This window comes from Felis catus, chromosome E1 (assembly GCF_018350175.1).
Source record: "Felis catus isolate Fca126 chromosome E1, F.catus_Fca126_mat1.0, whole genome shotgun sequence".
NCBI lineage: Eukaryota > Metazoa > Chordata > Mammalia > Carnivora > Felidae > Felis > Felis catus.
Window position 1 is genome coordinate 5,812,995 of NC_058381.1, and position 27,754 is coordinate 5,840,748.

General features: G+C 49.4%; 1 protein-coding gene across 4 annotated transcripts in view; it reads left to right on the top strand.

The window, feature by feature from the left end:
• Positions 1–27,754, top strand: part of DNAH9 (dynein axonemal heavy chain 9) — a 334,028-nt gene that overhangs the window by 120,781 nt on the left and 185,493 nt on the right. For all 4 annotated transcript variants that reach the window (XM_023244531.2, XM_045045039.1, XM_045045040.1 and 1 more), the window contains 4 exons: positions 7,785–7,942; positions 10,666–10,804; positions 12,546–12,833; positions 23,925–24,135. In XM_023244531.2, coding sequence (XP_023100299.2) covers positions 7,785–7,942; positions 10,666–10,804; positions 12,546–12,833; positions 23,925–24,135 — 796 coding nt within the window. The remainder of the gene's footprint in view (positions 1–7,784; positions 7,943–10,665; positions 10,805–12,545; positions 12,834–23,924; positions 24,136–27,754) is intronic.

Sequence of the window (27,754 nt, forward strand, 5' to 3'; positions counted from 1 at the left end):
AATTTTAGAGAGCCTCTGAAAGTCCAGGTTTTTATGTAAAAACATCTCTAGATTTCTTGGGGCGCCCGGGTGGCTCAGTCGGTTCAGCGTCCGACTTCGGCTCAGGTCACGATCTCGCGGTCTGTGGGTTCGAGCCCCGCGTTGGGCTGTGCGCTGACAGCTCGGAGCCCGGAGCCTGCTTCGGATTTGTGTCTCCTCCACCCTCTCTCTCTCTCTCTCTCTCTCTGCCCCTCCCCCGCTCATGTTCTGTCTCTCAAAAATGAATAATGTTAAAAAAAACATTTTTTTTAAACATCTCCAGGCTTCTCAGAGTTGTCAACTCACTCAATTAAAAAACAAAACAAAACAAAACAAAAAAGCAAACACACAAAAACCAAAACCTGAGCCGGACCAAGAAAGCACGGTGCCGGCTGCATTCACCTTGCCGACTTAGAGCCCAGTTTGCGCCCCTTCGCGGCCTGTGTGAATTTCAGGATAGAAGATAGAGTGACACGAATAAAATCAAGCTTTCTCAGAGTACTAAATCTCGGCCCGCAATGGGTTCTGAGAATTGGGACGGAAGTCTAAGCTGTTCCCTGCCCTGGTGGCCGTTGGGATCGAGGACTGTCATTATAATGTGCGCCTGGGGCTTTTCTCCTTAAGCCGTCTACTGCAGATAACGGGCAGCTCTCGTATCGCCCGGGTTTTTATCCCCTTGCCCGCCATCCTCTGTTCATTCTTCCTAGGTGGTGCCCACCTCCCTCCTCTCTGCTTGTCTGACTCCCTGTACCCTCTCTCCTGGCTGCTGGCCCCAGACCTCAGAGGGCCTCTCTCGTGCTCTCCAGCCCGGCTGCCTGGCTGTGACTGCCCTCACTTGAGTAGTTACACCCGTGGTGTCCCAGCTCAGCACTGGGGGGCTTCCCGAGGGCCATCTCGCCGTGTCCCTCCGAGAAGCCCAGGGGAAGAGCCACCAGAAAAGCAGTGAGAGCCAGACCGGGGTCAGCCCAGAGCTCGTCTCGCGTTGCAGAGATGCTGTGAGCAGCCCCGCGTGCAGCTGGGATTTGAAAAGAAACAGGTTCTTCTGGGGTGGGGTGACCCGGGCAAGGGGCGGGGAAGTGGTTGTGAGCGTGGGTCACGATTGAAACCGCACAGCCGGTATTCAGCCCCGGTTCTGCCACTTAACTAAGCTGTGTGCTTTGGGGCAAGTTCACATCTCAAGTTCTCCGTCTGTAAAGAGGGTTAATAACAGTACGTGCCAGATGCAGTTGTAATATTTATTAAATGAGTTAATACGTGTAAGAGCCCTTGAAGCCCTACGGATAGGAGGTGTGCGACAAACATTAGTCACTGTGATGGTGCTGATTATGGTGGTGGCCATGATGTTGGTGATCACTAACGTCGTTGCCTGAACACGGCCGGAAACGGATTGAAGGGAAGCAGAAGGCAGGGGGATACAGAGCAGGGAAAGAGGGTCCACGCCCAGGTCTATCCAGTCTCCCGGACACCCTTCGCTCCTTCTCAGCTGGCCCAGCCTCAGGCTCTCTTCCCAAACTTAGCGTCCCAACGGGTGAGGCAAAACCCAAGAGCCCATTGGTCCCCCGGGGCGCAATGGATGAACACTGCGAATTCACCTGATCCTGAAACTGCCCGACAGGATGTCCTAGGAGGTTCACCAAGATCAGTTCCTTTTTGCTTCTGGAATTAAATGAGTTCCACCCTGAATTCCCAGGTGCTTTCACACTGCAGTCTAGGAACACACCCCGTGGGAGAGACGGTTCTCAAGAAAGTGGTCTGACAACAGCCTGGGCAGAATTGGAGGCCGTACCACTTAAAATCATACACCCGTCCAAGGGGAAAATTGCACTTAATTATTCACACAGTCATCTAGGCTGGCATATTGGTTCAGAAGCCGCACCAGCTGGGACAGTCCTCCTCCACCCTCCCCGCCCCTCCCCTCGGCTCCTGGCCTGCCTGTCTGCGCTCTTCTAGTAACTTCCACAAAAGCACGTGCGCGTCCGTGTTCTCGTAGGTGGGTATTTTCCTGTTTCTGTCCGATGGGTCAAGCAGAATTACATACCCAACGGGGAAAGAGTGTGGCATTTCCAAGAGCAATTACTCTGCTGTTTTAAAAAACGTAGAAAATACTACTATTTTTTTTTTTTTCCTTCGGAATTTTGCTAATGCTGTTGCGGTCAGCTCGCCGGGCCTCGGGTTATCCGGGCCCAGGGACAAGTGTCACCAGGGCGCACTCCACTGCCCTCTCCCTCCAGCCTCCTGTCCCCTCGGTGCCCCCTGGCCAGGCATTTCCACCATGCCCCTTCCTTCCCTGTGGTACAGGAGTGCTGAGCCGAGGCAGGAAGCAGCTAGAAGCAGCGAATCGGTTGGCAAGGTCTTGGGAGGTCACCAGAGCAGTGCTCCATGGACTCAGGGCGCCAAACAAATGCTAGAGTCTCAGAACCAAGGGAGCTCCCCACCTGCCACCTTTGATAGAGGAGCTTAAGGTCTAAGGTGCAAACGCAGAAATTTTTTTTTTTTTTATAATTTTTTTTTTCAACATTTATTTATTTTTGGGACAGAGAGACACAGAGCGTGAACACGGGAGGGGCAGAGAGAGAGGGAGACACAGAATCGGAAACAGGCTCCAGGCTCTGAGCCATCAGCCCAGAGCCCGACGCGGGGCTCGAACTCACGGACTGTGAGATCGTGACCTGGCTGAAGTCGGACGCTTAACTGACTGCGCCACCCAGGCGCCCCAGAAATATTTTTTTTAAAAAAACGTGAAACCTGGTGAGCGGGTTGCACTTGCCGAAGGCAGCACCCTCCAATCCGCCTTTGCAGAGGGAAGCAGGGAGTGAGCCAGGCAGGATTTTAATAACGCATGGCATTTGGGGGCAAAGTGCGGACCGCAGAATGGACCACTTCCCTAGAATGTGAGGGGCAAAGGAGAAAGAGCTGACAGGTTGTATGTAGCTCAGGGCTAGCCCGTGACCTCCTTAAAACATCACCTGCGGGGAAGGTGGCCTGACTTTTCTACTTCACGAGTGTGTCTGATACAAGGCCCCAGCGGGAGGATGTAGGGGCAGAACCCTCCGTGATTACCAGCTTCCAGTCTTGGAAGGGAAAGACCTCATTTTTAAGGTGTCCCATCAGGCCCCCACGGTCAGGCAAACACACGTGGCTTGTACAGAATACAGGATTGCTCATCTGCAGTCAGGGCCACCACGACCTAGAGGGGTAAAGTCTACCCACACATCTAAAGCATAAGTCGGTTGGGGCGCCTGGATGGCTCAGTCAGTTGAGCGTCCGACTTCGGCTCAGGTTGTGATCTCACGGTTCGTGAGTTCGAGCCCCGCGTCAGGCTCTGTGCTGACAGCTCGGAGCCTGGAGCCTGCTTCGGATTCTGTGTCTCCCTCTCTCTCTGCCCCTCCCCTGCTCATGTTCCGTCTGTCTCTGTCTCTCAAAAATAAACGTTCAAAAAAAAAAGCATAAGGCAGAAAGCAAGCTCCAGGAGAGAGGGATGATTAAAGGCTGTAGAGGCTGGAAGACAAAGTGAGCTCATCTGGTTGAGGGCCAGTGGGGACTCTTGAAATTGGTAGGGGGCAGTTGGGACCAGTGGCAGGGACACTTAATTGGCCAGCAGCACCTGTTTCCCTTGGGAACTTACTAGAAACGCAGACTCGGACCCACCGTTGACCTGCCGTAACATAATCTGCATTTCCACGAGATCTCCAGGGGTTCGTACCCACCATAACCTGGGAGATCTGCTTCTCTGACTCCGTATCCTCTACCCTGGCTACACCGTAGAACTGTCTGGGCAATTCTGAAAAATAGGAATGTGCAAATGCGTAGTCTCTGTGCCCAAAGATTCTGGTTTCATTGGTCTGGGGCAAGACCTAAGCATCCCCTAAGCATCGAGTCTTTTTTGGGGAACTTTCTGTGTGGTTCTTTTGTCCAGCAAACTTCGAGAACCGGAGTGGAGAGGGAGATGGGCAGGCGAGGGGAACATCTTGAGGGCTGTGGAGCGTGGGTGCATCTCAAGACCCACAGGTTCGAGCCCCACTGGCCCAGGTTAGCGGGCTGCAGGGACACGTCCTCCCCACGGCAGGAGGGAGTGAGGAGCAGGTGCACTGAGGGGGGAGGGGCAGCTCTGACAGGGACACCTGGGCAGTGGCAGGGATGAGCCGAAACCCAAGATTTGCCTGGACCGCTGTGGTTCTCGAATTTGAGCATATATCCAGATCACCTGGAGGCCTTATTCATCAGCTGGACCCCCACCCCGGCATTTCTGATCGGCTCAAACTGAGGTAGGGCCAATAATCTGCATGGGAATTTGGTAGGCCCCGGGGACACGAGCTGTGGCATGGTGGACAAGTCACTTACACCTCCTTGCCCTCAGTTTCCTCACTGGTAAAATGCTTGATTTTGCGGATCATGGTTTTCCCAACTTTGGCAAACGTCAAAGGCCTCCGTGTCTTGAGGCCGGATAATTCTAGCAAACCGCCCCCCCCCCCACCCCGACCCCTAGTTGTGACAACAAAAAAGTCTCCAGCCATGGCCAGACGTCCCCTGGGGAGGGGGGGGGGCAGGTGCAAAATCATCCCCCCCTCACCCGCATTTGAGACCACTCGTTTCGACATAGCTCTCCATGTTTGTTTCCTTTGGTGAGTGACAAATACAGCTTCTCTTACTCGGCGGAAACGTGTGTCGGAATTATTATTTCCAGAACAGAACAAAATTCCTCTGAAAGCTATGTATTTGATGAGGAGCCGTATGTGGCTGGCATGGTGTCCTTCTAGTAAAAGGCTGTTTGAGAAAGTGGCTATTAAGTGTATGTGCTTTGTCACCAAATTGCCTGGTTGGTGACTTGGGGTGCCCTGAGGTGCCCCACTTACCAACTGTTAGATACCTGGCAAGTTTCTTTTTTTTTTTTTCCTTGTAAAGTTTTATTTTTTAACCAATTTTAGACTTCTAGAAAAGTTGCAGAAATCGTGTAGAGGCCCCACGTATCCCTCCCCCACCTCCCGAAACTCGGCATCTTGCATATCTGTAGTACAGGTTCTTAACTGCTTCTGGCTGTTTCGTCATCTCTAAAACGAGGATATGCCCCCATCTGGTGCAGCTATTAGGAGGACTTAACGGGATAACTCGCGTAAAATACTCAGAAAAGCGCCCGGTGCCTTCCAAGCGCTCAGAAAACGTCAGTTACTATTTTGTGGTTATTCTGCGTGGTTTTAAAATCTTTGAAAGCGGTTAAGTTTTTAGTGGAGAAACAGACCCCTGTGAGGGAGGAGTGTACCTGACCTACAGGTGCACAGTCTATGCCTGCCTGTGTGTGCACCCCCACCTGGCTGGGCCCGCGGTTTAATCCATACGATCCCAGCCCACCTGCTTGCCCCTGCCCCCCCCCTAAGATCCTGAAGGACCTCTGGACTCTATCGGGGCCTCCTGGACCCTGACCGCTGCATTCCAAGGCTCATCCCGCGGACCTCGGTTGTTCCTAAGATGATGAGAAAATGCCAGGCAGGCAGTCTCCCGTCCTGTCCAGCGTGAGCCCAGCGAACAGAGCCTGCCACCAGCACTGGTGCCCCAGCGTTAACTGCAGCCTTGAATCGGCCCAACGCTGTCCCTCAAGGGCGCCCCCTACAGATGGACGCCGCCCGCCCTCCAGCGTGCCATAAAGTCTCACTGAGCGCCAGGTTCCTGGGCCTCGGTGTTGCAGGAGGGAAGGCTGACTCAGACTGTCAGCAGAAAGGGCCCCAGGTCAGCCTTCGCCCAAAGGTATCCGAGCCGTTGGTAAATAGCAATTAAACTCACTCCCCTGCCCCTTAGGATGGTGACTGTTCAGTGTAGTTTATGGGGAGGACCGGGGCCAGAGAGAGCCCAGCCTTCACCACCCACGTAAGCCGCGGGGTGGCCGGGAGGCCGGAGGTCGTGTGCAAGGCTCTGGAGACCACCTCTGCCGCAAAGGCATCGACATTCCCTTCGCAGAAGAGAAGTTTCGGTCTCGAACTAATTGCCGTGAGCTCAAATGCGTGTGGCCTTCCAGGCCTCGCTTTGGGGAAGGAGCTGAATCCTAATTACGGAACTGTCACACGTTCCGGTGAGTGCCCGTTCTTCCAGACACTGGAGAGAGCCTTGTTCTGCCATACACGGTCCGGTGGTTTCGTGTCTTTCCCCTTATTTAGGCTCCAGCTGTCTCTTTCATAAATGCTCGAGCTCGCTCTCACACACACACACACACACACACACACACACACACACTCTCTCTCTCTCTCTCTCTCTCTCTCTCTCTCTCTCTCCCCCCCTCCCCCTCCCCCTCCCCCTCCCCCTCCCCCTCCCCCTCCCCCTCCCGGACACACACACCTACCTGCAGCCCAGTCTCCACAGAACCCTTGGCTGTTCCAAACACCCCGAACGCGGCTGACAGGACGGGAGCTCATTCAAAACCTTGCACTGGTCCCCCCGGCTTTTGGGTTTTGCTTTCGGGAGCCCCGACAAGCTGGAACTACCCAAGAGACGTTCCGAGGGGCCCACCCGAACAAGGGCGCCCCTCCTGCCTTCCCGCCTTCTGTCACTGATCATCTTTGCAAGCGCTCTTTCCAAGGCACTGGGTGTGAAAATGGTGATCTCCTTTCTGTCTCTCCTCCCGGGGCTGTAAGAATGATCTAGAATATAGAGCCAGCCAGCTCAAGCTTTAGCATATATCCCCACCATTTAAGAAAAAGTCTCAGCTTTTTAGAAAGGCACGAATAGCCCCGGGGATGTAGCTCGAGCCTCGCTTTGGTTCTGGGGCTCCCTCCACTCCTCACCATCTACAGGGCACTCCGTCCCTGAAGGGGTGAGCTGTGTTCATGCCATCGGTTCTAGAGATGCAGTCTGAGGAGGTAAACCAGGCTGAGGACCACGACTGCGGTGACGATGGTCACCCTAACAGTTTCCATGTTAGCTGCTAGACTTTTAAAAAAGAAAAAAAACTTTCATGAGTTTATTTTGAGAGAGACAGAGAGAGAGCAGGGGAGGGGAAGCCAGAGAGGGAGAGGAGAATCCCAATCGGGCTCCACGCTGTCAGTGCAGAGCCCGACGCGGGGCTGGAACCCACAGACCGTGAGATCATGACCTGAGCCGAAACCCAGGGTCAGATGCTCAACCGACAGAGCCACACAGGCGCCCCGTTGACTGCGGCTTTTAAGCGTTTTCTGGATGCCACTCTCTTCAGGGGCTTTATTTCATTTAAACAAAGAACAAGCCCAGCCGGTAGGTACCAGTGCCCTCTCGATCACGCAGCGGCCACGAGCCCAGGCTCCAGAATCCACTCGCCTGGCTTCAGTCCGGGTGCCACCACCTTGGAGCGATGTCAGGTTGGGCAGACTGTTCCACTGCTCAGTGCTTGTGTTTCATCATCGAGAGACGGGGCTGGTGGCAGTAAAGTGCCCCCGCTCCCCGCCGGCGAAGGATCGTGGTGAAAAGCAAATGAATGAATACGGAAGTGCTCAGAACAACGCCTGGCCAGAGATCAGTGCTAGTGCATTTCCAGGGTAACTACAGGGAGGGTTAAACACCCGCTTGCTGTTCACTCTCAGCCGCTGTGTTGTAAATACAGAAACAGGCGGCCAGATTTCTTTTAGACAGGCACCCCGCGCCCACCAGCGGAGGGTCCAGGGTGCCGTCGCTTTGCCTGTCCTTCCACGAAGGGGGCCAGGGAGCAGGTGTCTGTGTTGGCTATGGCCATGCTTCCCAGCCCTAGCTACCACTCCGCCCCTGGGACACCCGGCGGAGGGACCTTTCTCCGTTGACTCGTTCCCCAGGTAAAAAGCATCCAGGACGCGATCCGAGACAAGAAGCAGCGGTTCAGCTTCCTCGGGGAGGAGATCAGCCTGAATCCCTCCGTGGGGATCTTCATCACCATGAACCCGGGCTACGCCGGCCGCACGGAGCTGCCGGAGAATCTCAAGGCTCTGTTCAGGTGAGCGTCCGCTCTGCCCCACACGAGGGCCCCCCCAGAGAAGGGTCTCCTGGTTTTTTCCACTGAAAATGTAGGGCGTGTATATTAGAAGACATTTGGAACATCTAGAAAAGCTTATAAAACTACCTTTAGGGGTGCCTGCGTGGCTCAGTTGGTTAAGCATCTGACTCTTTGTTTCGGCTCAGGTGGTTCTGTGGGTTCAAACCCCACGTCGGGCTCTGCGTTGACAGTGTGGAGCCTGCTTGGGATTCTCTCTCCCTCTCTCTCCCTTTCTCTCTGCCCCTCCTGCGTGCGTGTGCGCATTCTCTCTCTCTCTCTCTCTCTCTCTCAAAATAAACTTTAAAAAAAATGAAAAAAAAACACCTTTAATGCTACCATCAGTAAAATTATTTTTTGCTTAGCTGTATTTAAAATATGTGTATTTAAAAAAATTTTTTAATGTTTATTTTCGAGATGGGGGAGACACAGCATGAGCAGGGGAGGGGCAGAGAGAGAGAGAGAGAGAGGGAGACGCAGAATCTGAAGCAGACTCCAGGCTCTGAGCTGTCAGCACAGAGCCCGACGGCAGGGCTCGAACTCACTGACTGTGAGATCATGACCTGAGCCGAAGTCAGACGCTCAACCAACTGAGCCACCCAGGCGCCCCAACATATGGGTATTTTAAAGTCATGGACTTGTGGTCCACACATGGTTTCTTTTTATCAGTTTAATTTTTTTTCATGTTTTATTTTATTTTTGAGAGCCAGGGAGCAGGGGAGGGACAGAGAGAGGAGACACAGAATCCGAAGCAGGCTCCAGGCTCTGAGCTGTCAGCACAGAGCCCCACATGGGGCTCGAACTCACGAACCGTGAGATCATGACCTGAGCTGAAGTCTGACGTTTAACTGACTGAGTCACCCAGGCGCCCCCCCCACACACACGGTTTCATACTGTTTTGTCTTTTTCGTTTCATACTCGATCGTAATCCTATCACAAATAACCTCTTCTGTTAGATGGTCTTAAGAAACCTCCTTCCGTGACTACACGTTATTCTATCAAGTGTGTGGTCCACAGCGTAATTAAGTAACCCTCCATGTTTAAACATTAGGACCTTGTCTAGCACTTAAGACAAATTTATGCATAATGCTGTGATGTCCACCTATGTACCTAAGTGTTTTTTTCTGTATGCGTGATGATTTTCTTTGGCTAAGCTTCCCAGAAGTAGAATCACAGAGCTAACTGGGAAGGCATTTTTTTTTTTAATTTTTTTTTTCAACGTTTATTTATTTTTGGGACAGAGAGAGACAGAGCATGAACGGGGGAGGGGCAGAGAGAGAGGGAGACACAGAATCGGAAACAGGCTCCAGGCTCCGAGCCATCAGCCCAGAGCCTGACGCGGGGCTCGAACTCACGGACCGCGAGATCGTGACCTGGCTGAAGTCGGACGCTTAGCCGACTGCGCCACCCAGGCGCCCCAGAAGGCACGTTTTTAAGGCTCCTGATGCACACTGACAAATGGCCTTCTAGAAAGAGCAGTACCGAATTACATTCCTGGTAGCGATATGTGAGAACACGTATCTTTTCCTTCGCCTTGGCCGCCCCCGGTGGATATTGTCATGCGTTTAAATCTTCTTTATTGTGATAAGAAAACGCAAATGCATTTTCTAGAAGGGGCTGGTTTGAGCCCCACATCGGGCTCTGTGCTGACAGCTCAGAGCCTGGAGCCTGCTTCGGATTCTGTGTCTCCCTCTCTCTCTGCCCTTCCCCCACTCACGCTCAGTCTGTCTGTCGCTCTCAAAAATAAATAAACATTTAAAAAATTAAAAAAAAAAATTTTCCCGTACCATTAGTTTTCCTTCTATAGCATTATTTTCCACGGCCGTGTTGCCTGCTGTTGTATGGATGCATGTTTAACCTTATTTCAGGTTGCAAAATGTTTCAGGTTGAGAATCTGTTTGAATGCCATGAAAAATAATTTAAAGGAAAAATGTTCTTGAGCTATATGTTAGTGAAAATCTTATATCCGCGTGGGGAAAATGCGATTAAAGAACTGTAAATGACCTTAGGCTCCTGGTATATACCTAATAAATTAACTTGAAAAATAAGTGATTTTGCAATCAAATGTTTCTAGAGCCAGGCAGGAAAAAAAAATCAAAGTAAATCCTTACAGAAAGACAAAAATTCCCCTATATACCGTTCTGTGGCAAGATGGGGTTAATGGGTATTTACTTGAGACCTCGGCATTAGATACTTACATTTGTACACACATAAGTACAGAATAGGCCCCGAGCGTCTAGGCTTAGAGGAGACGCACGTCTTGAGAATGAGAAATAGATTCTTATAGACCCCAGGAGAGACCCAATTCTTCAACCGGAGTCCCTAATCTATTATAGGAACAACTAATCTAATAAATTACTAATTACCAAAGCTTTACTGATCTGTGCCTGTGGAAGGCTCACTGGACCCAGGTTACAACATGAGCTGTAGCCCCGATCCTGTCCCCACCTGCTACTATCACCCATCACCTTGGACAAGACAACTCACGTCCCATATCCTTCATCACTTCATCCGTAAGTTGGAAGTCTTAGACGAAACCATTGCTAAGGGCCAAGATGTTTATCCTCACAGATGCCTCTGTCCGTGGTCCCAGCCAGTGTCTGTTGTCTTACCAGCACCGCCCCCCTCTGCCACCCTTCAGCCGTGGTTAGGAAAACCATCTTGGCCCTCTGCCCCCTTGTTCACAGGCCTTGCGCGATGGTGGTTCCAGACTTCGAGTTGATCTGTGAGATCATGCTGGTGGCAGAAGGATTCATCGAAGCACGGGCGTTGGCCAGAAAGTTCATCACCCTTTATCGGTTGTGCAAAGAGCTGCTCTCTAAACAGGTGCTCTCTCTAGTGACGCTGGGCCACCAGTCACGTGTGATCGCCCCACCTCTGGACGGGGCTCGGGGCCGATGTCATAGGGAAACATTAGAGCCTTCTGTCAAGGCGCCCATAAGCATAGTACGAGTTCTGCACACTTCCACAACAAAGATTCGTATTCATTTTCTTAGCGTTAAAAAAGAAATCTTATTCGGCCCCCAAACTTACTTTTTTTCACAGACTACTTAGCACCTCATCGACCACCCGTGTCCCGTGAGAAACACCTCAGTGGCCAACGAAACTCCCTTGGAGGGAACGCGGCCTCTACCCAGAGGGACACGCGATGGGGGAGAGGGTTGGGGAGATAGTGAGTCATCGAGCCCCATGTACCTCACCACTTGTCCTTAAATGTGGCTGCTGCCTAGGGGAGGCCCCCACACGGGAATAGCACCTTAAAACATGCCGAAGGGGGCGCCTGGGTGGCTCATTTGGTTAAGTGTCTGACTCTTGGTTTCTGCTCAGGTCATGATCTCCCAGTTTTGTGGGTTTGAGCCCCATGTCAGGCTCTGTGCTGACCGCTCAGAGCCTGGAGACGGCTTGGCATTCTCTCTCTCCCTCTCTCCCTGCCCCTCCCCCGCTCGTGCCGTCTCTATCTCAAAATAAATAAACTTAAAAAAAAAATGCCGAAGGGGGCACCCGAGTGGTTCAGTCAGTTAAGTGTCCAAGTCTTGATCTCAGCTTGGGTCTTGATCTCAGGGTCGTGAGTTCAGGTCCCATGTTGGGCTCTGCACGGGATGTGACGGAGAATCTCTTGGTGGCCGGGACAGCCAGTCAGGCTTCCTTGGGCTGTTCCCACTGAGTGTCTCCTCCGTCCGGGGCTCACAGGGACCATCTTTGCCGCCACAGCACGGGGAACACCCGGCCCTGTGAAATCTGTCCAAGGTGGATTTCTTTAAAAACCTCTCCTGTTGCCTCATGCTTCCCAGGCCCCTTGGTCATTGCATTCTTTCCGTAGATTCCCCACTACCACTAACGTCCAGGCCAGCGGCCGACATTCACAACTCCACCCTGAGCCTCTCTTGTGACCTCCAAACCCTCATATTCACTGGTTTCTGCCACAGGTCCCCACCCCACCCCAGCCTGCTTCTCCCATATTCCTTCCTTCACTACGCAAAACCGTCACTTACTTGCTTGCTGATTCTGGAACCCTGGGAGTCCTCCTCAGCATTTTCGTCTTCCACAGCCCTGCACCTAACCACGGACGAGCTGTTGTTCGTTGCCCGCTCTGGCCTCCTCTCAAATCCATCTCGTTTTCTTTCTACCACCTTGAATCCAAGCCCCCCTGTCTCTTGCTTAAACTCTTGGAATTTTCTTTCTACTGGTTGCTACCAGTGATTGTTTTCAGTTGCTTTCCTCAGAGAGTTTGGAGGCCTCCAAGGTGTAGAGCTTGTGAGCTCAGCCTCCGCCATATCTAAGCCAACATGGCTGCCTCCCGGATACCCTTCAGCTCTCTGAATGTACAAGGAGAAGCCAGGTGGGTCGGGAAGTGGTTCTGTTTGGTTTCTCCGACCCCCAGCCCCCGGGATGCTCTGGGTCTGCTTTGTCATCATCCGTGACCCTGATGTTCCGTGTCATTGGTCTTGCCCTGTGCCTCTGCCTTGGCCTCGGAAGTGACCCGCTGGTAATCGTGTGGACGCCAGCACGGGCACGTGGTGCTCTGCATCCCAGCGACTCTGGCCTGACCCGTGCCGCCTTCCCTCAGGACCACTATGACTGGGGCCTGCGGGCCATCAAGTCGGTGCTGGTGGTGGCGGGATCCCTGAAGCGAGGAGACCCTGACCGCCCCGAGGACCAGGTCCTGATGCGCTCCCTCAGAGACTTCAACATCCCCAAGATCGTGACCGATGATGTGCCAGTGTTCATGGGCCTGATTGGGGACCTCTTTCCTGCCCTGGATGTCCCTCGGAGGAGAGACCTCAACTTCGAAGCCTTGGTTCGGAAGGCCGTGGTGGAGCTGAAGCTCCAGGCCGAGGACAACTTTGTGCTCAAGGTACACGGGGTTTCTCCCTCCCAAGTTCTTCTTGTCGCTCAACCCTTTTCTTGGATGATGGGTGGTCCTCAATCCAAAGGGTTGCCTTAGATGTACAACTATGTATCTACCCAGTAGGAATTCGTTTCAAGAGCTCTTTACTGGGGCACCCACCGTGCGGAATGTGTGGTGGGGAGCGCGAGGGAAGGACGGGGCCCCTGCCATCAGAAGGCTCACGATCCGGCAGGGGAACACGAGCCGTTCCACTGCTGCTTCACGTGTTATTTTCCCATGAACTACTTCAGACGTGATTTCAGAGCAATGATGAAATTGGAAGTCATGCTGGTTCTTAGGCAGGTTTCCGAGCTTGTGAATGTTCTGAAGTGGTCAGGGGCAAGCTTTCTCACAATTAAAGGAAGAAAAACAAACAAACCCTGAGGGTGGCAGGCAGGATAATGTCTGCAGCCCAGTCCCCAGGATGTACGTTATGTTACATGGCAAGGGGAGATGAGGGCTGCAGGTGGAATGAAGGCTGCTAACGGGCTGACCTTAAGACGGGACGATGATCATGGGTTACCTAGGTGGCCCTATATAATCGTGGTGGTCTTTAAGATTTATTTATTTTGAGAGAGAGAGAGAGAGAGAGAGAGAGAGAGAGAGAGAGAGAGAGAGAGATTGCACCAGTGGGGGAGGGGCAGAAACAGAGAATCCCAAGCCGGTTCCACGCTGTAGGCACACAACCCGATGCAGGGCTAGAACTCACCAACCGTGAGATCGTGATCTGAGCCGAAACCAAGAGTCGGACACTTGACCAACTGGACCACCCAAGTGCCCCATGACGGTGGTCATTGTAAGTGAAAGAGGGACACAGGAGGACGTGTCCATAGTTATCTCCATAACTCCATAGTTAAAATTCCACCAGCCATTACTGACTTTGGAGGTGGAGGAGGGGGCCATGCACCAGGAAATGCGGGAGGCGTCTAGATACTGGAAAAGGCAAGGAATGGATGCTCCCATAGAAGGCCCCAGAAGGGACGGGCCCTGTCAACACCTTGTTGCCCCGCTTTGTGAGACCCACTTTGGACTTCTGACCACCTAAGCTGTGAGATAATGCCTTTGGGTTGTTACAAGCCAATACTTTTGTGGTAATTTGTTAGAGCAGCAACAGAAAATGAGTCTGCTTACCAGTACGTATAGAGTTTCAGGGAAAAAAATCTGAAACTTCAGGGAAAGTATAATAGGTTTCAAGGCCTTTGGAGCCATGGTGGTTTCTACTATTTTCTGGAGGACGCTCAGGACAGGTGAAGACATTTCTCTCCTTGCATTAAAACAGTGGATTAAAGGGGCGCCTGGGTGGCTCAGTCGGTTAAGCAGCCGACTTCGGCTCAGGTCATGATCTCGCGGTCCGTGAGTTCGAGCCCCGCGTCGGGCTCTGTGCTGACAGCTCAGAGCCTGGAGCCTGTTTCAGATTCTGTGTCTCCCTCTCGCTGACCCTCCCCTGTTCATGCTCTGTCTCTCTCTGTCTCAAAAATAAATAAAACGTTAAAAACAAAAATTAAAAAAAAAACAGTGGATTAAAGAGGCTCTGTCTAGAACAGATCTTTAATCATGATTAAAATGGTCTTTATTAGAAGTGAGTGCGCCCATGACCTACCTCTTGGAAAAGGAAGCACACAGGTACCCCAGTTGGGGCACCCGGCTGGCCCAGTCTGTGGAGCCTGAAACTCCTGATCACAGGGTTGCAAGTTCAAGCCCCACACTGGGCATAGAGATTACTTTTTAAAAATCCTATGAAAAAAAAAAAATAGGGGCACCTGGCTGGCTCAGTCAGAGGAGCGTGTGACTCTCGATCTTGAGGTCGGGAGTTCGAGCCTCATGTTGGGTGTAGAAATTTCTAAGAAAAGTTGCACAATAAACTGTAAACTGTGGTTTATAAATAAAATATATAAGTAATATAAAAACATTGAGAGAGATAGCATGCAAGAGAGAGAAAAGATTGGCCAACGTGAGGCAAGGAGCAAACGCTCTAGCGATTTAACTCTGCTAACATTTTTACTAGGATTAGGATGCATTGTCAAAATTTTTCAGGCTTTGGATACAAAGTTCTGCACTTTTTAAAAAAATGTTTTAACATTTATTTACTTTTGAGAGACAGAGACAGAGTACAAGCAGGGGAGGGGCAGAGAGAGAGGGGGAGACACAGAATCCGAAGCAGGCTTCAGGCTCTGAGCCATCAGCACAGAGCCCAACGCGGGGCTCGAACTCACAAACCATGAGATCATGACCTGAGCCGAAGTCGAATGCCCGCCCGACTGAGCCTCCCAGGCTCCCCTCTAAGTTCTGTCCCTTTTGACTGGTCCGCCCCAATCCCATTTTTCCGTAAGTCTGTTATTTTTACGGAGCACCTTTGCAGACAGTCACGTTTTCAGGAGGCGTGACTGTTGTAACAGTAGATGTATCTGCCCACAAGTGACTATACCTTGAAGGAGGGTGTGACAGGTGCCACAAGAGAGGGTCCCAGGGTACAGGAGCATGGCTAGATTGTTTTCCTGTGCAGTGATATCTTTAGGAATTCTGTGAACGCTGCTTGAGAGCTCACGGGTGTCTTACTTTATGTATCACATCTGACCCTCCCCTGCCCCGTCCCCCAACCACCGAGGCCGACGGAGCAGGTGAGATACTTTACCGATGAGGACGCTGGACGGCCATTACTTCTGCAGGATCTGCCACTGAGGGTTTCATGAGCGAGAACGTGCTCCCCCTTGAGGACGTTAATGGACTAGGGGGCCTTGTTGCTTCTATGCCATGGGGCGCCATAAAAGCCTCCTGGAGGCTTTTCTAGCATGGAATACAATACAATCGGTTGAGATTCAGCCCCGGTGGCTGTATATAAATAGAATTGCAAATTGGTGTCTGTTAGCATCTCTGAGATTACATTTCACCGAGGAAAGCAAAATTTTACCTGGTCCTTCACAGCTATGACTGTGTTTTGCCTGTCTGTCCCCACACCCAACCTCCCTCCACCCAAGTGTGGTGGATAGACTTTTTCAAGGTAGAGGTGGGCTTGAAGGCCTTCCAGGTAGAAGAAAAGTGTCGGTGAGGGGCTAGACGGGGAAACACAGGGATGGTATGAGCACTGGCAAGAAGTCCGGTGTCACTAGGAAAAAGGTAATGGGGCCCGGGAGGGAGCAGGAGGACTCGAAGGGTCACATGGCAGCATGATATCGGGGGCCTTGAATGCCAGACCAAGGGGCTTCCTCGTAAGGGCTCCGATCCTCAGAGGGGAGGTAAATCCGACGAGGCTGCTGCTATGTAGGGCTCTGGGGCCGATGTCCCAGCATCAGAACTGCCCACATCTTCCTGGACGCTCTGCGAGTCTGCTGAGGCCACATGGCCCTACTTTGCCACTTGCTACATTTTTTCCTACTCAGCTGGCCCCCATTCTGCGCCTTCTTTCTCTCTCCTCCTTTTCCATGATTGCTTTCTGCTCCTCTGATAAGACAGATACTCCCTGTTAAAGCATGCTGTCTCCACCCACTTTTCCGTCTGCGCCTTCCACCTGAACTCCTGAAAGTCAGTTCATCAGAGATACCTCGTGAGGCTCTGGATTGAGATGTCATCCTGAGATCCCCTGAAAAGTGATAGTATACGTTCTTTTTTTTTTTTTTTTTTTTTTTTTTTTTTTTTTTTTTTTTAAGAAAAAAGAGTAAGGAGTGTGGAAACTAGAAGGAGATGGTTCCATCAGTTCCTGGAAACAGGATGAAAGTAGGTGGACAGATCACACAGGGCAGGAGGGGCTACAGGCCAGAATCCACCCGGAGGGGGCCAGTCCACCCAGGCGGACCTCGGGGGGAAGCCCTGGGCTTGGAGTTGGTAGCGAAGGAGGGCAGGGGCGAGAAGAAGAACTGGCAACAGCCGAAGGGGGACCATTAAGTCTGTTTCCCTTATAATTTTGCCACCTGCTTCCCCACACTCTTCTCCCAGCTCTGCCTTCTAGTTCCAAATTCCCAAGAAGGCAGACCACATACAGCCAGGCATTTAACCCGCAGCCGGAAGGAAAAGTCTAAAGTAATCTAATAAACTCTTGGAGGGGGCGGCTATATCTGCTCTTGGGGTGTTGGTGCCCCAGTTCATGGCCTGTCTATTCCACTCGGGGCCCCTCAGCCTGAAGGCCAGTCACCTGCTTACTCACCTGCAAGGTCTATGGTCCACGTGTACATACGTCCGCGAGCTCCCATCTCGGGAAGGCACCCCGAGCGTATCCACCTGCCCAGCCTCCTTGAAAACGCAGGGCAGCAATCTTCATTTAAACTTGAGGTTGGGGCGCCTGGGTGGCTCAGTCAGTTAAGCGTCCGACTTCAGCTCAGGTCACGATCTCACGGTCCGTGAGTTCGGGCCCCACGTCGGGCTCTGGGCTGATGGCCCAGAGCCTGGAGCCTGGTTCCGATTCTGTGTCTCCCTCTCTCTCTGCTCCTCCCCTGTTCATGCTCTCTCTCTCTGTCTCAAAAATAAATAAACGTTAAAAAAAAAAATTTTTAAACTTGAGACTCACCGGATGCTGGAGAAAGCCAACAGCACGAGAGACAAAGGCAAGCTGATAGACACCCCCCAACACACGCACATGCTCACACCACATACACACACACACACACACACACACACACACAGCAGCTGATCCAGTGCAAGTAAGGAGGAGAACATTTTGAAAGTTCTAATTAGTATCCTTGAAGGAAATTAGGAAAATGATACCCATAAAAATGGAATGAGATGCTGTAAAAATAAGTAAATAAGTAAAAAGAACCATCAAAGAATTGTAAAGAGCTCTTTGAAATGCATAATTGTATCATTGATAACACAAAATTCAGTAAGGGGATTGGAAGGGGAAGTCAAGGAAATACCCCAGGAGGAAATTACGTATGGATGTGTGTAAGTTTAAAAATGCATTTTTATATACATTTGTTTTTATTCAATATATAAAATACATAAATATATGTATACATATACATACATGTATGTATGTACATACATATACATACATATATACATATATATACAATATATAAAAAACATTTGTTTTTATTCAATATATATATATTTTTTAATTTTAAAAAAAATGGTTATTTATTTTTGAAGGAGAGAGAGACAGAGCATGAGCAGGGGAGGGGCAGAGAGAGGGGAAGACACAGAATGGGAAGCAGGCTCCAGGTTCCGAGCTGTCAGCACAGAGCCCGACGCGAAGCTCAAACTCACAGCCGTGAGATCATGGCCTGAGCCGAAGTCAGATGCTTAACTGACTGAGCCACCCAGGCACCCCTCAATATATGTGTTTTATAAGGATAAGAGATACTTATGTCTTTATTTATGTAGATATAATGTGTGTATAACAATACAATAGATATGATGTACAAAGAGACCGAAAATGCAAGAGTCCGGATAACAGAGAAGATTGATCTAGGTTATACAACGTGTGACCAATGGGAATTTTAGAAAGAACTTTCTAGAGCTGGAGAAACAGATGTTTGGTTTTGTTTGTATTTAAATTCCACTTGAGGGGCACCTGGGTGGCTCAGTCAGGTGAGCATCCAACTTCGGCTCAGGTCATGATCTCACGGTGCGTGGGTTCGAACCCCATGTCGGGCTGTGTGCTGACAGCTCGGAGCCTGGAGCCTGCTTCGGATTCTGTGCCTCCCTCTCTTTCTGCCCCTCCCCTGCTCATGCTCTGTCTCTGTCTCTCCAAAATAAATGTTGAAAAAATTGTTTTTAATTCCAGTTGACATACAGTGTAATATTAGTCTCAGGTATACAACAATATATTGATTCAGCAATTCCCATACATCACCCGATGCTCATCACTAACGTGCCCCCCTTAACCCCCATCCCTGATTTCACCCATCCCCCCCAGCCACCTCCCCACTGGTAGCCATCAGTATGTTCTCTATAGCTAAGAGTCTGTTTCTTGATTTGTCTCCTTTTATTCCCTTTACTCATTTGTGTCTCAAATTCCACATTTGAGTGAGATCATACTGTATTTGTCTTCCTCTGACTGACTTATTTCGCTTAGTGTTATGTTCTCTAGCTCCGTCCACATCACTGCGAATGGAAAGATTTCATTCTTTTTTAAGGCTGAGTAACATCCCATTGTATGTATATACCACATCTTTATCCATTTCCTCCGTCAGTGGACATTCGGGTTGCTTCCATATCTTGGCCATTGTAAATAATGCTGCTATAGACATCGGGGTTATGCACCCTTTTGAATGGTACTTGAAGACATACTATGGAAAACTGAGGGTGAAAAATAATAATGCCACGGGTTTCAAAACACCCAGAATCAGAAAAAGAAACCTTAGCATTATAGCTGTCAGCAGACCTAGAAAGCGATCCATCCAAATCAGGGCAGGAAGTTCACAGTCTCCAACAAAAGACCTCAAAATGGATACGCTGAAGCAAGAATAGATCATCATGATGAAAGTTCTTATGTAATTTTATTAAACTGCTAAGGCAAATGTCTTTTATTTTAACAAAGAAAAAGGAAAGCAATTAGAACACCAAGAGAAAAAAGTCACGGTCTGAAACTTTTCTGAATATTTATTTATTTATTTTGAGAGAGAAGAGGGGGAGAGAGAATTCTAAGCAGGCCCCATGCTGTCAGCACAGAGCCCAACACGGGGTCAAACGAGGAGATCACGACCTGAGCCGAAATCAAGAGTTGGATGCTTGAGTGACTGAGCCACCCAGGCATCCCCCAATTAAAAAAAATTTTTTTAATGTCTTATTTTATTTTTGACAGAGACGGCATGTGTGGGGGAGGAGCAGAGAGAGAGGGAGACAGAGAATCCAAAGCAGGCTCCAGGCTCTGAGATGTCAACACAGAGCCCAACGTGGGGCTCAAACCCAGAAACTGTGAGATCATGACCTGAGCCGAAGTCAGACGCCTGACTGACTGAGCCACCCAGGCGCCCCCCAATTTTTAAGTAAACATAACCTGATATTGACCAACATATGGAATGTAATAAAAGAGTATCCATGGGTTAATGCTGAGAACATCATGTGTCAGGTCATGACACCAGGCTCATAGAGAACACAACACATTCCAGGCAACTACTTTCTTCTGCAATGAAAAATCTCTATGGCCATAAAAACACAAGTCATGATTGGTCTTCAACCCTTACAATCCCGGAAAATAGAGAAGGTCTAGATATATGGATAGAATGACATATAACTATTATCAAACATAGCAACGTAAGGGTATAATGCGTCTGGCTGAAGATAGGAGAGAAAGGGAAGGACAGGGATACTGTCAAAAGCAGATAGACTCATAATAGTTGGAGAATAGAAATGACCCATCCATCGGTTGATACACAGATAATCAAATTGTGACCCACCTACACAGCGGAATTTGATTCAACCATAAAGGAAGGGAGGGCTAGTATGCACCACAGCGCAGATGAGCCTTGGAAACGTCATGAGTAAAAGAGGCCATCCACAAAATACCATATTGTTCTCGATCTGTTTGTATGAAGTGCCCAGAATAGTCTATAGAGGCAGACTGTGTATCAAGGGCTGCCAGAGCCGAGGTAGGAGTCAGAGGATAAGGAGGGGCTACTCATGGTATGGTTTTTCCTTTTGGAGTGAAGAAAATGTCTTAATGGTGGTGACAGTTATACAGTCCCGTGAATATGCTCGAAAGCATCGAATTGTACACTTTAAAAGGGTGAGTTTTATGGTACTTGAATGCTATCTCAATAACACTGTAGAAGTGAATAAAAAGAAGTCAATGGAACTAGAGAGTGATTTTAAGTCTTTCAGGATCAGGGAAGCAGTCAGAAGTTGTTCATGGGAAAAAGAAACGATGTAGGAATAGAATACAGTCTCAGTTCGATAACCAGGGCTCCGTTTTCCCCTCCTTCATTTTTTTAATGCAGTGCCCTCGGGCCAGTTTCATGCTTAAATCCTCCAAATGCTTTCTGTTGTACTTAGAATAAAATTCCGGGACGCCTGGGTGGCTTAGTTAAGTGTCCAACTTCGGCTCAGTTCACGATCTCACGGTTCATGGGTTCAAGCCCCATATGGGGCTCTGTGCTGACAGCTCGGAGCCAGGAGCCTGCTTCGGACTCTGTGTCTCCCTGTTTTTCTGCCCCTCCCCCTCTCATTCTCTCCCTCTGTCTCTCTCAAAAAAAAAAAAAAAAAGCTAAACAAACAGAAAAAGAATACAATTCCAAGTCCCCGTTCCTGCACATCTGACCTCTGCTTACCACTCTTACCTTACACTCTTCCCCACCCCACCTTTCCTTTCTGTTCCTTGAGCCCTCCAGGCTCACAGCTGAAACCTGAGGGTTTTGTACTCACTGTCCCCCTACCTGGAACATCGCCCAGAGATCTTCACGTGGCCGCCTCTCTTGCCTCCATATATTAGCTTTAGATGGCAGCTCCCACAGGCCCTTCCCAACACTCTCCTTATCTGGAAAGATCCTGCGTTAAGTCCCTGAAGGACGTGAACGAGAGCCAGCATTGAGAATCCCCTTTTGGGTGCTTTTGGGCCCTGACTCAGAGTTCTAGCAGCAGCTGGGGACAGAGGAGAGAAATATATGGATTCCATGGAGAGCAAAACTCAGTATCTTAGTAAATCAGTCTGCCACAGTGGAAGCTAATCATCTTGCTCCCCAAACAGCCACTCATCCACTACCTTTATAGTGAGCTCAGTAGTGCCGCCCTCCTCCTGATCCCCCAGAACTCATTTTAACACCTGTATCGCTTAATTGTTTTAAAATAGACAAATTATGGGCTCCTGGGTGGCTCAGTCCATTAAGCATCTGACTCTCCATTTCAGCTCAGGTCACGATCCCAGGGTTGTGGGACTGAGCCCCGCGTCAGGCTCCACACTGAGTGTAGAGGCTGCTTGAGATTCTCCCTCCCTCCCTCCCTGTCTCTCTCTTTTTCCTTCTCCCTCCCTCTTCCTCTGTCTTCCTCTCTCCCTCTTCCTGTCTCCTTCTGCACCTCTCCCCTGCTTGTGCTCTCTCTCTGTCTCTCTCAAATTAAAAAAAAATATAGAGAGAGCAATTACTTTTTATCATTTTTGAAAAACGAGAAATAAATAAAACGTATGGGGAAAAATCTTTGTATTGTTCCACTGTTGTGTCAATATCCAGTACATTACCTCTTCGGTTCACTTAACTCAGCCGTTAAGGATCTTATAGTGCAAAATATACTTGATCTAGAGGTGCCTGGGTGGCTCAGTCAGTTGAGCGTCCGACTTCAGTTCAGGTCATGATCTCACAGTTCATGAGATCGAGCCCCACATCAGGCTCCATGCTGATGGTGCAGAGCCTGCCTGGGATTCTCTCTCTCCCTCTTTCCCTGCCTCTCCCCTGCTCAATGTTCTCTCTGCCCCGCCCCCCTCTCAAAAATAAACAAATTTTTTTTTAATAAAATACGCTTGATCTATATTAAAGTTTGAACGTCTTAGCCCAAGATGTATAAGACCTTTCACAATAGGGGCTGCCCGGCCCTTCCAACCATCCTTCCCATTTTCAGCAAATACTTGTTCAATGCTTGGTGTTTGCCAGATTCTCTGCTAGACACTGGAAGTAAAAAGATAAATTCATGGGGTGCCTGGGTGGCTCAGTCGGTTAAGCATCTAACTTCGGCTTAGGTCATGATCTCATGGTTTGTGAGTTCGAGCCCCGCGTCAGGCTCTGTGCTGACAGCTCAGAGCCTGGAGCCTGCTTCAGATTCTGGGTCTCCCTCTCTCTGTGCCCCTCCCTTCTCTCTCTCTCTCTCTCTCTCTCTCTCTCTCTCTCTCTCTCTCTCTCTCAAAAATAAACATTAAAAACTTTTTTTAAAGGTCTTTTTTAAATTTTTGTTAACGTTTATTTATTTTTGAGACAGAGAGAGACAGAGCGTGAACGGGGGGAGGGGCAGAGAGAGGGAGACACAGAATTGGAAGCAGGCTCCAGGCTCGAGCCATCAGCCCAGAGCCCGATGTGGGGCTCGAACTCACGGACCGCGAGATCGTGACCTGAGCTGAAGTCGGACGCTCAACCGACTAAGCCACCCAGGCGCCCCAACATTAAAAACTTTTTTAAAAAAAGATGAGAAATCCCTCCTAGCCTGCCTTCAATGGGCTTAGAATCTCACAGGGAGAGGAGTAACCACTGCGGCACTGGTGAGTACTAGTATGTAGGTACCTACAGGCTGAGGGACGTCCAGGTCTGGGCAGAAGAAGCAGGAGAAAGGAGAAGGTCTGTCTTGAAAGGTGCAGACTCGGGAAAGAACAAAGTTAAAGAATCCCAGTTGTCTCCCTGGAATGTGCGTGCTGTGGGGAGGGGAGATGGGCTGGAAGCTGACTTGGGCCCGTCTGCAAAAGGACCTTGTCAGCCAGTCTGAGGATTTGGGGTTTCCTCACCAAAGCTCTGGAGAGCCACTAAAGGGACAGAGTGATGGCAGTGATGTGATCAGATGTTCATTCCAGGGGATGTACCCCCACAACAGTGTGGAAAGGCCAGGCTGGAGGCAAGCCAGGACAAGAGCCATAAGGGCTCCAGTGCCACCATTGTCCCCAAGGGACTCCTTGACTCCAGGCTCATCAAAACATCTGGCCACCCACATCGTGCTCTGTCACACCACGAGCCTTTGTCTGTGCCCTTACCTCTGCTTGGAATATCCCCCCCACCCCCACTATTCATCTTCTTGGCAAACCCACCCCTGGAGCCCAGTTCAAACCCCCCCCCCCCCCCGTGAAGCCTTTCTTGTTCCCTCTATCTGTACAAAATCAACTGTTTCTTCCTATCTGTTCCCATGGCCCTTCACAAATCCCTCGACCACGGCAAACCATTACGCTTCCCCGTTAGCCTGGAAGCTCACGGAGGGCAGGGACGTCCTCTCTGAATCTCCCTCCGCCTGCCCCGCTCTCCGGCACTTAGTTGGTGACTAATAATTATACGACTGAATGACGAACAAGTACGTTGCCCCCACACTTAGGACCCCTCGCTCGGATCCTTCCTCTGTTGACATCGGGTCTCACCTTGGGGACCAGCCTGGCCCCACGGATGAGCGCTTGGGATGCAAGTGCAGAGGTTGGTCCCTTTGGCTGATAACGTTGTGTCTCCCCAGGTGGCCCAGCTGGAGGAGCTCCTGGCAGTGCGGCACTCGGTGTTCGTGGTGGGCAACGCTGGGGCCGGCAAGTCTCAGGTGCTCAAATCCTTGCACAAGACCCATCAGATCATGAAGCGTCGCCCCGTCTGGGTGGACCTCAACCCCAAAGCAGTCACAAACGATGAGCTCTTTGGTATCATCAATCCAGCTACCAGAGAATGGAAGGATGGTAAGACCATGGGCAGGCTTGAGTCTACATCCAGGGGCAAACTTCAGAGGGAAGGACGCCGGCCCGCTCTGTACGGAGTGGGAGAAGGAGGTGAAAAGAAGCAGAGAAAGGAAGGCACTGATGTGGGCTCGGAGGGGAACCTCAGCCCTTGGGATAGTCTCTTTCCTTGGGGACCCTTCCAGCTGCTCCGTGAGAGAGGGCATCGAAAGAGGAGAGACGAGGCAGGCATTCTCAGCCAGGGTTCTGAGATTTTAGGGCACAAGTCAGAGTCCACTCATTGCTTGGCAGGTGGAATGAATACGTGGGCGGGATGGGGAGGCCTACAGCTCCTTCCCCAAAATGCTGTAGCGTCTCACAGTGGACACCTGTTCCTATCGGCACGGCCCCAGGAGTGATGGGGAGACGTCACTACAGAAGACGCCATTCATCACCACCTCGGGCGGGACCCAGAACCACGATCCCTTCTCTAGCGATGCAAAGGGTCCCAAATCCCAGTTCACTTAGTACTAAGCCCGGGGTCGCCTTCTAAGATTTAAGAATCACTGGTAGATGCCGGAAGGAGGCACTGTCACTGGGAGAGAGCTGAAAAGAAAACTCTGAGCCCATAGGACCTCTTTGTAAAACCCACGTGGCTTCCAGAATGAGGACCTCTCAGCTCCCTCCTCCTGTCTCAGTGTCTGACTGCATCGTGGTCTGGCTGCCTGGATTCCTCTCATTCAGGGCCCTCAGTCAGGGGCCTAGAACAAGGGGGTTTGATGGGCAACCTGTCCGATTTTTATTTCACTGACCCTTAATGAGGCTTAGCATTTTTTCCTCCTTACTGGCCTTAGTAACGGACTCGTGATTTTCTTTCCACTTACGATGTTCTTCTCCGCTTGTACGCATTCTTTATACGTCAGAGGTATTACCCCTGTATCTGTTGGGTGCATTGCGAATGGTTTCTACCATTTGTCTACAGGCACTTCATGACATATTTACCATCCACTTTTTATTTTTTTTATTTTTTTATTTTTATTTTTTTTATTTTTATTTTTGGGACAGAGAGAGACAGAGCATGAACGGGGGAGGGGCAGAGAGAGAGGGAGACACAGAATCGGAAGCAGGCTCCAGGCTCTGAGCCATCAGCCCAGAGCCCGACGAGGGGCTCGAACTCACGGACCGCGAGATCGTGACCTGGCTGAAGTCGGGCGCTTAACCGACTGCGCCACCCAGGCGCCCCCCATCCACTTTTTAAAAGACAAAATTTTGTCTGCCCATTCTTTTTAGCACCTGGGATTCCTGTTTGGTTTATCACACTCTCTCATGCTCAGCAGTAGATACAGTATCATAAATGTGGTCCTAAACATTAGTTTTCCATGAACCTTTTTTTTTTTTTATCCATCTGGAATTTATTTTGGAGCTTGGTGTGAGGTAAGATAAAGACTCAACTTTATTTTCTTCCAAATGGATAATTGAAAGTGGCAGGACCGCTCATTAAGCAAACCATCGTTTCTCCCTGAATGTAAATACCAAGCCTGTTTTAAACGCCAGGATCCGATTCTGAGTTTTCTATTCTGTCCACTTGGTATTTATCTAATCCTATACAAATTATGATTCTACTCCACTCACAGTCATTTTAATGTTTGTTTGTTTATTTTGAGAAACAGCGGGGGAGGGGCAGAGAAAGAAAGAGAATTTCAAGCAGGCTCCGTGCTGTCATCACAGAGCCCGATGTGGGGCTCAAACTCACAAACTGTGAGATCGTGCCCTGAGCCGAAACCAAGAGTCGGACGCTTAACTGACTGAGCCACCCAGGCACCCTTGTTCATAATCATTTTATAACATTTTAATGCCTGATGACATAAGTCTCCTCAATATTCTCTTGTCATTTTGTTGGCTGGTCCCAGGCACTTAGTATTCCATATTAAATCTAAGCTCGCATAATATAATTCAGACTTTAAGCTCTGTGGGAATTTTAATTAAAATTTTATTAAACATACAGTATCCATCAAATCTGGAGACGTCGGCAAGGAAGATTTATACTAATCATAAATCTGTATTCATGAAAAAAGACCGTCCATGTAGATGGAAGGCAACATTCTAACATTTTCTAGGAAAGCTTGATAAAGACAGAAATGTGACAGATAACATTACTTTCTCTTGTTCAAAACTAGACAGATCCTGTAAGAGAAAAATAAGCATACTCTGAGAGAAATTGAAAAAAAATACGTCATCAAACTCAATATAACACCTAGTTTTAGAACACTGGCATCTTATAAGTAGAAGATATTCTGTTCTTGGTCGGTTCGTGGGACATTTACAAAACTTTGAAGTTTAATTGGGTCCGGAAGAAACTGCAGTGAATTGAAAAGTATCTGTTTCCAAGCCACATTGTCTGATAATAATGCAATAGAAGTCAAAACAGACAACAAGAAAGTGGCCAAAAATAATCGTGCTGCTCACGCATCAGGAGATGCTCACTTAACCCCTAGATGAAGGAAAAAAAATACATGGGATCCCTTCTCAGAAGCGGTAAAAAGAACATACGGAAAACAACAGAGTCATGTCTGAAACCAACAGACAGGAGCTCTAGACTTTTATTTTTGAAGGTGGTCTAGAAGTGAAGGACGTCAGCGTCTATCATAAGAAATTATTCAGACTGATAGACTGAACCTGAAGAGAATGGGGAAGAAGAAACTTAATAAAGATACAATCCGAAATTAATGGGCAGGAACAAAGAAATTATAGGATAAATAAAACATGCTTATGGATTCTTTGTAAAGACCAGAAGCCCGCTGTGAGCATGATTGATGGGAGGAAAAAGAGTAAAATGTAGCTGATTAAGAATTAGTAGCTGTAAGAGCAAATACAGATTAAAGTGGAAGAGATCACTTAATTATATGATACATGTTAGGAAAACTAGGAGAAAAATGATCCTTTAGCAAATTATAATATTAAGGCAGTTTACTCAACAGGAAACAGAAAACGAGTAAATGGGTGAAAAGGAAAATTTAAAAAGAGCGGGGGGAAAAAAACCTCCAAAACGATAAAAAAAGGACACCTCTCAGTTCATTTTATAAAACCAGAATAACCTTGATATCAACCTTTATGTAGAACCAAAAACAGCCCAATTTCACTTACTACTATAGATTCAGGGGGCACCTGGGTGGCTTAGTTGGTTGAGCGTCCAACTCTTGATTTTGGCTGAGGTCATGATCCTAGCAGGGTCATGGGATTGAGCCCTGTGTTGGGCTCCATGCTGAGCACGGAACCTGCTTGAGATTCTCTCTCTCTCTCTCTCTCTCTCTCTCTCTCTCTCTGTCTGTCTCTCTGTCTCTCTCTGTCTCTGTCTGCTCTGCCCTGCCCCAACTCGCTCACTCGCTCTATCAATACAAACAGGCACTAAAAATTCAGTAGCTGTTCCTAATTTTTTTTTTAATTTTTTTTTAACGTTTATTTATTTTTGAGACAGAGAGAGACAGAGCATGAACGGGGGAGGGTCAGAGAGAGGGAGACACAGAATCTGAAACAGGCTCCAGGCTCTGAGCTGTCAGCACAGAGCCCGATGCGGGGCTCGAACTCACAGACCGCGAGAACATGATCTGAGCCGAAGTCGGCTGCTTAACCGACTTAGCCACCC